Here is a 12,539-nt window from a genome sequence, read left to right on the forward strand (position 1 = left end):
TGTAAGTATAGCATGTTAACCTGTAAGTATAGCACGTTAATCTGTAAGTATAGCACGTTAACCTGTAAGTATAGCACGTTAATCTGTAAGTATAGCACGTTAACCTGTAAGTATAGCACGTTAATCTGTAAGTATAGCACGTTAATCTGTAAGTATAGCACGTTAATCTGTAAGTATAGCACGTTAACCTGTAAGTATAGCATGTTAATCCGAAAGTATAGCACGTTATATTGAGAGTATAGCACGTTAATCCGAAAGTATAGCACGTTATATTGAGAGTATAGCACGTTAATCCGAAAGTATAGCATGTTATATTGTAAGTATAGAACGTTAATCTGTAAGTATAGCACATTATCGTGTAAGTATAGCACGTTAAGTATAGCACGTTAATCCGAAAGTATAGCTGATAATCTTCTCTTCGGAGAACTTAGCGATCCTTATGGGAGCTTGAGGGTAGATGACTCTTATGATATCATGAGAATAATAGAGGTGTCAAACAGTACAGGGGGGAAATGCACGTCAAAGTATCCAGATTTCGGGCAGTGAGTCGACTCATACATATACATAAGTCGACTCATCAAATAGTGTCACATGATACTCATGTGACTACTTAAGGACGAAAATATCATTTACCATGATTTTCCTTCTCCATTTCTTTTTTTTACTGCAGATTTGTTTTTTTCTTTTATTATTTTAGGGAATTCGAACCCTATAACTTTTAAACTCCATAAAGTATAATAAATAAAATTGTATTGTTTTTTTGGATGAAAATTTTTAGGGGAGAATTAGTGAAAGGTAAAATTTTGTTCTTTACTGAAGAGTTTTTTGATGACAAGTACAAAATAGATTAAAAAAACTAGAAGATAAAATATACTGGAGACTTTTTTTAACTCTAGAGGGTATTGTGGTCATTAAGGAGTCACATTGGTATCATGTGACTCTATTAGATTGAGAACTAATAAGGAAGGGAAGAAAGCGTTACTTTTTAAACCACGGGGGGATTTTGTTAAAATTGCAAACCTCTGGGAATTTAGTGTTATTTACCCTAAAAAAAGAATATATTCATACCAATCTGGTAAATATTCATTTGGGTTTTTAATATATCTAAACTGACCTATGACGTAGAAAATTATAATAGAAAAAAGAATATAAAGAAACAAGAACATTATCAAAACAATTTTTTAATGATCTATAATTAATTTTTTTAAATGTTAAGATTGAAGAAAATAGAATAAAAGGACGACACTAAGAATATACGGAAAAAACAATAAAATAAATAGGATTAAATGATTATTCATTTTAATATAATAAATACTCACTCTGTCTCTCCCTCTATCTTGCATTAACCTTTTGTTTTCATCTCAAATCTATAGACGATAACCATAAAAATACAATAGGAAATATTATATTATATTCGAAGTTAAACGAAAATAACAATTTTAAAAGAGTGGATTATGTAAGTATTATATATATTTTAATTTACGAAACATATAAATAAAGCTTTTTAAATGCAAGATAGAAATATGTTTATGATTAATTAATGTAAAAATTTAGAAAAAATTGTATCGGGATCCGAAAAGTAGGAACTCCATGTGACCTAGCCCCTTGTATTTTGGCTCATGTGATTCAGCCCCAAAAAGTAGCATTTAATATTTCAAGGCCCCTCCACGCCAGCAGTACAAAAAAAATTGTATTTTGGAAAAAAACCCGATATTGCCCCTCCACTTATCTTCCCCAGACGCCTCTGGTTCTCAAAAAATGAAAAGTCACGTCCCATTAATGCGATCTGACTAAAAAAATGGAGGGGAATTTTCCGCCCTTTTTAAAAATCTATCATGAGCAATAACTCATGTTAGTCCAAAGTTATTTAATGTTATTTCTAACTTATTTCATATTTGTTCTAACTTATTTAATGTTAGTTCTAATGGCAAGTAAGAACTAACTTTAAGTGGAACTAACATTGATGCTTTGGCTACTTTGTCTAGTGGTAAAGCTTGATAATTTGGAGAGGAGCTCAGGAGTTCAAACCCCTACAGTTACAATATATATTTAAAGGTCTTTGATTGGGCCTTGGGGCTCTTTGTTAGTTCTAACTCATTTTATGTTGGTTCTAACTCACTTCATGTTAGTTCTAACTTAAATCACTAGAACTAATGCTTATATTAGAAATAACACTAGCTGGAAGTAGAACTAACATGAAATCAGCTACAATTAATACGATAGCCACTAGAACTAACAGGGTCTCAATTAGAACTAACGTACCAGTAGAACTAACACTTATATTAGAAAAAACACTAACCGGAAGTTAAAACTAACACACATAATTCTTTTCTATTATTGTTTGATGTTGTTGCCTTGCGATCTTAGTCCCAGTAAGCGCTTCGGCCACAACCACAACAAATTAAAGAAAGAATTGATAATAAAATAGCAATAACAACAATAAAAGAGGAGAGGAATTCATCTCACTATTCATTTATAATTTTCGAAAACAATTACAAATAAAATGTTTTATAAAAAATTTCATGACAAAATAATTAATAAAAATTCAAGGTAACAAATTAAAACCAAACATGCTTGATGCACGACGGGTCCAAGCCAATCGAGCATTTAATTAACAACCTAGCTAACGATTTGATTAAACTAACTAGCTCTTGACGAAGCCGTCGATGAACTTGACCCCGGCGTCCCTCAGCCAAGTGACGTCCCCCAGCCAGTTCTCGATCAGGTAGAGGGACGCCTCCTTGTTGATGGGCCCCTGTTGTTGTCCTCGATATAATAGCAGGTCTGGTGGAAGTCGACCCATCCTAAACGGCCCAACCCTCGGGCCTGATCACGTCCCCAATCTCTGACTCCATGACCACCGTCCTCGCCTTCGCCTTCCACGGCCTCCCCAGGGCCTGATCATTTTCAATGACCATGGCGGAAGTGAGAGAGAAGGAGAAGTTGAGAGATAAAGGGTGAGAGAAAGAGAGAGAGAGATGAGATTAATGATGAAGAAATTGGGAATAAACATGGAGGGAGCACAGTAACTGAGTTCAGTCCCATCAAAGGAGCAAATTCGTAACTTCCACTGAGTTTTTTTTGAAATCCGATACTTTGGGGCATCGTCACAAATGCTGTGTGTATTTGGGGCTTATCCACATGTGGCAAAATATAAAGGGCATTGTCACATGAAGTTTTTGTTTTTGGGGTCTGGACACAATTTTCCCAAAAATTTATCTTGATTTAAGGAAAAAATTCAAAATTTTGATTTAGATTTTTGAAAATTTTACTGTACCGTCTGCAAATCTCTGATTGACCTCCTTTATTGTCTTAAAGTCCTCTCATTCTCACCAACGGTCACCATATCACGTCCAAATAATAAAAAAGTCCAAATAATAAAAAAAGCAGCAAAGGAACCGGATGACAAAAAACACAAGAAACACATCCCACCCTCACCAGAAAAAAGAATCAACCAATAATTATTAAAAACTCATCAAACAAGAACAAATTAAAAAAAAAAATATTAAGCATATAAGCAAATACGTAGTATATAACAGGAGCGAGAACACAGGACGATTTGCCTCACTGAGCTTGGACCCTCCAAAACCGAGAGAGAGAGAGAGAGAGAGAGAGAGAGAGAGGAAAAGGTGAAAAAAAAACCCCCAATTCTTCCTTCGGCGATGTCTTCGATGTCTTCGATTCAGCTCGGCCGCTTCTCGAACCTTCTACTTCCGTCGGGGATAACTCCTTCTCGCAGATCGATGATCTCCGTCCGTTGCTCCGCCGGCGGCGACACCGCATCCACTGCGGCGCCGGGGGCGGCTCTGGACGCGGACTTCGACAAGAAGGCGTTCCGTCATAACCTCACTCGAAGCGACAACTACAACCGCAGGGGTTTCGGTCACAAGGAAGCCACCATGGAGCTTATGAACCAAGAGTACACAAGTAAGCAATTAAGGAATGATATTTGAGGATTTTTATCTCGTTTGATTCGATTTGGATTCGATTTAATGTTGGAATTGGGTTTCTTTTGACTACGCAGGTGATGTGATAAAGACTTTGAAGGAGAACGGGAACGAGTACACGTGGGGCGATGTGACTGTGAAGCTAGCAGAGGCTTATGGCTTCTGTTGGGGTGTTGAAAGAGCGGTGCAGATCGCGTACGAGGCGAGGAAGCAGTTCCCGGAGGAGAAGATATGGATTACTAATGACATCATCCATAATCCCACTGTCAATAAGGTTGAAAATCTTTTCCTTTGTTAGATTTTAGCTTTAAATTTTAATCTAGTTGTGGGCTGATGTGTTTTCGGGATTAAATGCCGTAACTTTCCAAGAGGAGCTCTACTTTTACACATATATATAATCAGCATACAAATAGCTTAAATTCCTCTGCTCTATAAACACGTATCAATTTTTTTTTTTTAAGTTCCAGCCACGACAAGTGTGAGTATTTAGTTTTGCCAGATTCTTAAATTGTTGGTCACACTAATAGGATGTAAGAACAATATCCGATTTTTGAGTAAGCAACCACGACGCACTCGTAATTGTTGTACTTGCTAACTTCTTATTGCTTATCATATTTCAGTAATTTCTCTAGAATGAAAATGTAAACAATGTAACACCAGCAGTTAATAAATACTCATCTTCCTGGATGACATCCAACAAGTCTGACTTTCATACAAACTTTAGCAATCTTCCCGTCAATCCTCAAATCACCATCACACACAATCAATCAGAAGCACTTCCATGTAAAGATCACATTTTTTTTTCCTTACGAATACACATAGAACCATATAAATCATATTGTATAGAATTTTCCTTATGTTGGAGAGGAGATTGAGAGGTGGGTTACATGAAATGGAGATGGTGTGAAGAGGAGAACGGTTGCTTGTCTCCGGATATAATTGACACAGAAAAAATATTTGTTCGTTGCTGTTGGTGTGCTGCTGCTGTTGCTAGGCTGTTGCCATTATTTTGTTGGCTGGCAGCGGCCGGGTTGCCAGCAGCAAGAAGAGAGAAACAAAAAAAGAAAGAGGAGGAGAAGGCTAGAGGTTGTGTAGTGGCTGGAGTATGAAAAAGAACATGGGAGAAAGAAGAGAGAAGATATTGGTAGTGACGGTTACTGACAGCCGTCAACAGTGTTTGCCGGTGCCAGTGATGGTGGTCGTAGATTGTAGGAGGATTTTGGTGCGGAAAATGGGAGAGAATGGTGGGATGTGAGAATTAGTGGGATTGACAAAGATCTGGAAGACGAGAGTGAGTCAAGTGAAGAGAATGAAGAGGGAGGAGATGATATAAGGGAGAGGTTATGCGTGGAAAACGGGAGAGATTGGTGAGATGTGGGAATCAGTGCGATTGACAAAGATCTGGAAGACGAGAGGGAGTCAAGTGAAGAGAGTGAAGAGGGAGAAGATAATATAAGGGAGAGGTTATGGTTTAACTGGGAGTAAGGTGTCATCATAAATAGGTTAGGCATACAAAATTTATGGTTAGATTAAAATGACATGGTATAAAATATGACATGGTTTCACTGGGAATTGAGTGTTACATGAGTTAATTGCTTATAATTTTCTGCTTTACATCTCATAAAATAGTAGTATATTCACTCATGGCCCATCTCTAAAGGATACTTTTTATGGTGAACTCTTTAGAGGTTAGAAGAGATGGATGTCAAAAATATTCCCATTGAAGATGGACAAAAGCAATTTGATGTTGTTGATAAAGATGATGTAGTAGTTTTGCCTGCTTTTGGAGCTGCTGTTGATGAGATGTTCACCTTGAGTCAAAAGAATGTACAGATAGTCGATACAACATGTCCATGGGTATCAAAGGTATGCTTTCATTTTCATGTCTTGGTTATGAGCTAGGATTCTTGATTGAGTACTTTCAGCTAATCTTTATTGTTATTATTATTCGTTCTGGAAGGTCTGGAACACTGTTGAGAAGCATAAGAAGGGAGATTATACTTCAATAATTCATGGTAAATATTCCCATGAAGAGACGATAGCCACTGCCTCTTTTGCAGCAAAGTATATAATTGTGAAGAATATTGATGAGGTATATTCTGAATCTGCCTGTTTTAGGCACATTCAATGTTATTTTGTGGTTCATTACTTTGTTTTAGATTAATGTACATGTTTCATCTTCCTTTATCATACCAGGCAATGTATGTATGTGATTACATTCTTGGTGGTCAGTTTAATGGGTCTAGCTCAACAAAAGAGGTGTTCCTTGAGGTACAATTTTGTGTCGTCTAGTTTTAGCTCCTATGAGTCTATAACAAATTGTAAGGTTTGGCTGAACATGTCTATGCATATATGCAGAAATTCAAGTTTGCTGTTTCTCCCGGATTTGATCCTGATACTGATTTAATGAAAGTGGGCATTGCTAATCAGACGACAATGCTCAAAGGCGAAACAGAAGAAATTGGTCAGTTTTCTGATGCTTTATCAAATTTCATTTTCCTTTTTCTTTTAAAATTTTCCATATTGATTTTATATATTTGATCATCAGGTAAATTGGTTGAGAAGACAATGATGCGGAAGTATGGAGTTGAAAATATTAACAATCATTTCATTAGCTTTAACACAATTTGTGATGCCACTCAGGTCAACTCTCTTTCTATATTCATCTCCATGAAAAGTAGATCTCATCTGTGATTATAGTCTCTTTCCACGATCTTCTCCTTTCCATCTTAGGCAAAGATGTAGATTTCTATAAGTTGTTCCTTTTTCCTGAACAAGTGTTCACCTTCTCTACAAGTAGTCCCTTTCCATTTCGAAGTAGATGAATCTCTCCTGGTTGCTTTTTCCTTTTCTCAACAGACTTGCTCTAATAATGTTATCTTGATTCTTAACAGTAGTTTCTATGCCAGATTGAGACTTATGAGATCTTTGTATATTAAGCACGCTGCTTTATACCTTTCAAAAATACCTGCTTGCTTGTGTAATGTCTTAACGGTTTAATTGACATTTATTTTAGGAGAGACAAGATGCCATGTACAAACTGGTGGAGGAGAAAGTTGACCTGATTATGGTAGTTGGTGGATGGAATTCCAGTAATACCTCACATTTGCAAGAAATTGCAGAGCTCAAGGGAATTCCATCATACTGGATTGATAGTGAGAAAAGAATTGGACCAGGGAACAAAATAAGTTACAAATTACTTGTAAGCTCAAGATTATCAGATGTTGATTCTTGTTGAAGGTTAATGATTATTGTCTTGTTATGCGACAATAGTGATATATTTTCCCTTTCTTACAGCATGGAGAGCTTGTCGAGAAAGAGAATTGGCTACCTACAGGTCCCATCACCATTGGAATAACTTCTGGTGCTTCTACTCCAGATAAGGTAAATCAATATTGGAGGTCACTGTTTGACATATTTTACTTGAGTTTCATGCCCTTGTGATGCAAAAAGTTTAGTGTACTTTTTTGTTTATAAACCCAGAGATTTATCCTGATTTAACTTTAAACCACGCACTGAATCATTCTTAAACCAACATACCATACTGAATTAATTTTAAACCTTGTTTTCGTATTTCGTCATTGATGTTTTTCTATAATTTTATCTAATTTTCCATAGTTAAATTGCTGCTATATTTTGGAGTAAGGTTCTATGTTTTTGGGCTAACTTGCTATTTCTTTTAACACCGTATATAAAATTGCTAAATATCGAAACTGGATTTAAAAATAATTCAATGTGGTATTTTGGCTTTAAGAATGCTTTTGGAAGTTGAGGGTTAACAATAAATCAGGGTAGAACTTTGGGTTTCTAAATAAAAGAACCCAATGAATTACCTGATCTCCTGTACTTTATTAATTTTCAGAAATTGTTTGTTCTTAGGAGTGTTATTGCTTGAGATGCAATGCTTCTGTCAGTTGTGCACCTTTTGCAGTAGACCAGCTCTAAGTTTTATTTATAGATTTCTAAGCAAGAAATTAGGATAAGCTTACATAGTTTCTCATGGACTAGAACAAACTTCCCTAACTTTCCTAATACGCTAACTACCCAAATATTCCTCATCAAGCTAGAGCATGTATAAGAATTATGTTCAATCATTACATAATAGCAGAATTTTTTTCCTATGTAATATTTTGTACAAAAAGAAGCAATCAGGCTGCACCAACTAGTTATCTTTTTCCAATACTCACCATTTTATCAGGAACAATGATAGTCAAAAGCCTTATCAAAGAAATTGGCTGACCAACCGTAACCAATTTCTGTTTCTTTTTTCTTATGAGTGCATATTTGACATGCAAATATACAGTAGAAAGAAGGTTGAATTAGAAGCATATCAGCAACAGTAAACAAGGGAAGCTGATCAAATATTGTTGGATTTTGTTCGGTTTGGATTCTTTTTTCCAAATTTTATCTAGAAGAACGTAATACCTAAGGTTGTTTTTGCGGCTGGGGAAGTAGCAAAATGACAAAGCTGTCAAGGGGATGCATGGAGATGGCACTTGTGCCGACAGGTCCCTTTTACTGCCTCGTATTTTAGCTTTAAGAAAAAAGAGGCTTCTAGGGTTAGGGAGTTTGTCTCTGATATCATGTTATGGTTGAAAAATGACTTCCAAGTGTTATTTATATGAAAGAAAATATGATGCAATTACTTATTTCTTGTCTCAGGTATATTGGTTCCAACTAGAATAATTTCAGCCAGTCGATGGATACACCCAATATTTTTATGTCACGAGCTTCGAAGTTGTTTTCTAGATAAGCAAATATTAACTTTGCCCAGCTCATGCATGCCATGCAATTTACAACATTCTCTCTTTCAGAATATAAGGTGGCGTAAGCTCTAGCCTTATTTTATAGAATTAATATATAAATATGTAAGGATCTTATGGCCTAGCTACAATAAGCTACACGAAGCAGCGAAAACCATTGTCATTCTTCAAAACGTTCAGCTCCGAGCAGTTAAGCATCAGGAACACGGAGAGCAGACTAGAACCTTTGAAATTTATAACCATGCTTGTGGCACTGCTACATCACTGACCAGCACCTAGTTGCACAGAACCCGGTTCGTTCCGGTTCACAGGACGGAATGGGAGCGTAGTGTGCCACTTATTTGGAATCAGGTACGATGGGTAGGCTTATGCTTTTATGGTACACTAGGGTACGTGGTACGCTTTTTGTTCGGTTTTTAAATATAGAAACCCGAGTGCTTTAAGGGACAATTTTCTTTAAGAGTTTCAAGGATCAACAATGATAAAAGAATTCTCAAGTTGCAATTAAGGTACACTTTTTGTTGTTTATATTCCCGGAAATGGTTGTTTTCTTTCAAATATTAACTAATATGAATTCTAAATCGGGTCGCCGAAGTTGGTGAACTGGATCGTGCAGGAACACGACCTAGTTCGCCAGTGTACTGCGTTCCGGGACGATTGAACCCGGTTTGTAGTTTCCTATAGTGTCCCAATTTCCTGACATCTACGGACCAGCATCGCAGTTTCACAAAGTCTTCCGAGATGCACAACCCTTTTCTTGAAAAGTCATCAAAGAATAAACTCTGGATCCTCAAACTTGGCAATTAGTCTCTTCATTTCTTACAAAAAGAGACCATGAATCATCTATAAGGCAAATAACAACCATTATGTGATGATTCTTTATTTGTGATCTATTCTGACTGGTGAACTGCTTAGGGAAAATTTCCCGAGTTTCCAACAGTAAGTGTGGTTATCCAACTTGCCAATCGAGCTCTTCATTCCTTAAAAGAAGATGAATGCTCTAATTGATCCCATTAAACAAATAGGGATAGCTGCCTTACAATTTGTTATATGTGTGCGTGTATATATGTATGTATGTAGGGTGTTTCTTTTTTTTTTTTTTTGGGTTGTTTTGTGTGGGTGGGGAGGAATCCTACATCTGTGTTTTCTCTGAATTGTTCTCTCTTTCTCACTTTCTCACATGACAAGTTCTTTTATAGTTGCATCATCATATTCACTTATTAGGATATTAATGTTTTGGCTAAGCAGGTAGTTGAACTGGTTCTGTCCAAGGTATTTGACATCAAACGCGAAGAATCTATGCAGCTGGCATAAAACTGGGACAAGTGCATGTATCTTCAGGAGCAGAGCTTTAGGCAAAGTTAAAGCTGTGAAGAGAACCTCACCTCCTTGCCAATTATGTATAGTACCCAATGTCTGGGTCACCAATATGTGCACTTATTCTGCTAAAATTAATGTGAGAAATGGGTTACATATCTAGTTGTTAGCTTTGATGGTAGATATTTGTTGTAGACCAGACCCTCTTCCATATAATTTACATTTATAGTGCAATATCTGTTCTTCTAAACTCCAATCCTTTGATTGATAACCGATACTTCTTGAAAGCATTAGAATTAGGATTAATTTTAGAAAACCCTCTCGACTATGTGGGCTGTCTCATAAATCAAAGCGACCCCATCTAAAAAACCCTCCTTAACTATGGGGTTTGTTGTCTCACTCAACTTACAAAATATGATTTATCCCCCCTCAATTTTCCTCACTTAAACCCCTAAACTAATATAATTAAAATATAAAAGAATAAATAATTTAAAATGACCATACTATATACCTAAGACATCAAAATTTTATCATTTTTAACTTTTTTGGTTTAAAATACCTTTTATTTTATTTTCCCCATCTTCTTCTTCCTCCATCTCTATTGCTAGGTTCACGTGTGAATCTAATTTTTTTTTAACACTAAGCTTCTTTTATTTTTTACTTATCTAGGCTTGTAATGTTTGAAACAATTAAAACTTTTGATTTTTTTTTAAAGATTAGTTTCCTCATCAAAATCAATCGAATTGAAGTCTAATATTTTGATTAGGTTGAGTTTTTAATCTCATATGATTTTTTTTTCAATCAAGGGTATTTTAGTCATTGCATATTTTAAATTAATGATATTAGGGGGGTTATTTGAAAAAAATATAAACATAAAGGGGGTTTAGTGAGACACCCCATAGTTAAGGGAGGTTTAATCATAGCTAGAAAGTTGAGGGGTTTTTTCTACAATACCCTCAAAATTATGGGGAGTTTTCCAAAGTTAAAATGGTTGAGGAGTGTTTTCTAAGATAAGCTCCGTTGAGGGGGGTTTCTAAAATTAACCCTTAGAATTATATATTGTATATTAGTGCTAACTTTTTGTGCTAGAATTTTTTTCCCCCGGGCATAAAGATGGCCCAATCGGTAGTAACTAAGTGGGTAACTAAATAGCTACACGAATCTATGAAAATACATATTTGACCATGAATAGTTTTAATCCGAATCGTTCATTATTATCTACACGTTATCAAATCTGAAGTAGATCAAAGTTCACATAAATTAGAATGTTATAGGCTATAGTTCAAGCAACTTGAAAAATGCAAACGGTTATATACCATTCATTTTCAGGTCATAAGATGTATAGGCTAGGAATATTCAACAATGTGAAATTTTATTTCCATGAATTTTAGATGTATAGATCATTATGAATGGTTTGAATCATTCATACCGATTGTTGAACATGAATTTTTTTAAATGTGTAACATAATTAGTTACACTATATGCATATTATAACCGCCCCGCGACTCAATTTGTATATCTAGCATCAATCTCATGTTTTGTATACATCGTTTCTTGAACAAAGTCTTGATTTTGAATTTTGTGCTAACCAGCTATATATCCCTGAACATGTTTCTTTAAATCTAGGATTTGCATTCTTCTCCATAGAAATCCACAAATTTGTGCAGTGTCTTTCAATTTCTTTATGTTGGCAGAGCAAGGGAGCATCTAATAATCATGTGCATAAATTTAAACCGGAGAGAAGAATCTTATAAGAATGGTGTGTGACAATATCATCTGAGCTAAAACTTTGTACGATATGTGGGCTAACTTTAAATTTTAGATCCATTTGGTCCTCTACAATGTAGGCCAAATTGTAAAATAAAATAAATAAATAAATCAGAACGCAGCAAATGTAAAGGTTTGTAAGATACAGGTGAGTTAGGTTAATATAATATAGTGGGGTCTATTTTGATTTAAAAAGACTAATGAGTATCTTTGCAACGTGAAGGGAATTCTCTTGTAAACACTGTGGTCCAATTTTAACCAAAGTGAATAAAGAGAAAAGAGAATTACTAATAGCTACAGATTTTTTGAGAATCACATTGTATATGAGAGAATCTTCTCATTTGAAATAAGATACTCATTAATCTATTAAGAAATTAACCTCTTGATAACTGTAAACGTATTTAATTAAAAATTCAGATCCTCTCTACTACAAAAAGAAAAGAAAAGAAAAGAAAGAAAGAAAGAAAGAAAGAAAGAAAGTGGAGAGACAAGTACTATATTCTAAATTGTCTTTGAGTGTAAATTAGGAAATAAGTGCAAATGAGAGGAGTGTGATGGGTGTTAGATTTGCAGTGAATCATAACCATATACTAGACAAATTAACGGCAACGATTAATGCAGTGCTCTCTACTGCTTGTTTGCAGTGGAGAGGATCCAAATCCTTTAATTACTCGTCAATATTTCTAATTTAGGATTAAATCTCATTTTATGTTCTTTTATTACGAGAGGGGGAAAAAAGATGAAT

The 12,539-nt window shown here is 35.4% G+C and overlaps 1 protein-coding gene across 1 annotated transcript; it reads left to right on the forward strand.

The window, feature by feature from the left end:
• LOC109819634 (4-hydroxy-3-methylbut-2-enyl diphosphate reductase, chloroplastic) lies at window positions 3,548-10,277 on the forward strand. Its single transcript, XM_020385420.1, has 10 exons — window positions 3,548-3,927; window positions 4,025-4,221; window positions 5,634-5,813; window positions 5,908-6,039; window positions 6,144-6,218; window positions 6,306-6,411; window positions 6,496-6,590; window positions 6,964-7,149; window positions 7,245-7,331; window positions 9,959-10,277. Exons 1-10 carry the CDS (start codon window positions 3,663-3,665, stop codon window positions 10,022-10,024), a joined length of 1,389 nt encoding a protein of 462 aa, XP_020241009.1. The 5' UTR covers window positions 3,548-3,662; the 3' UTR covers window positions 10,025-10,277.

Source organism: Asparagus officinalis, chromosome 8, assembly GCF_001876935.1.
Source record: "Asparagus officinalis chromosome 8, Aspof.V1, whole genome shotgun sequence".
NCBI classification, from domain to species: Eukaryota; Viridiplantae; Streptophyta; class Magnoliopsida; order Asparagales; family Asparagaceae; genus Asparagus; species Asparagus officinalis.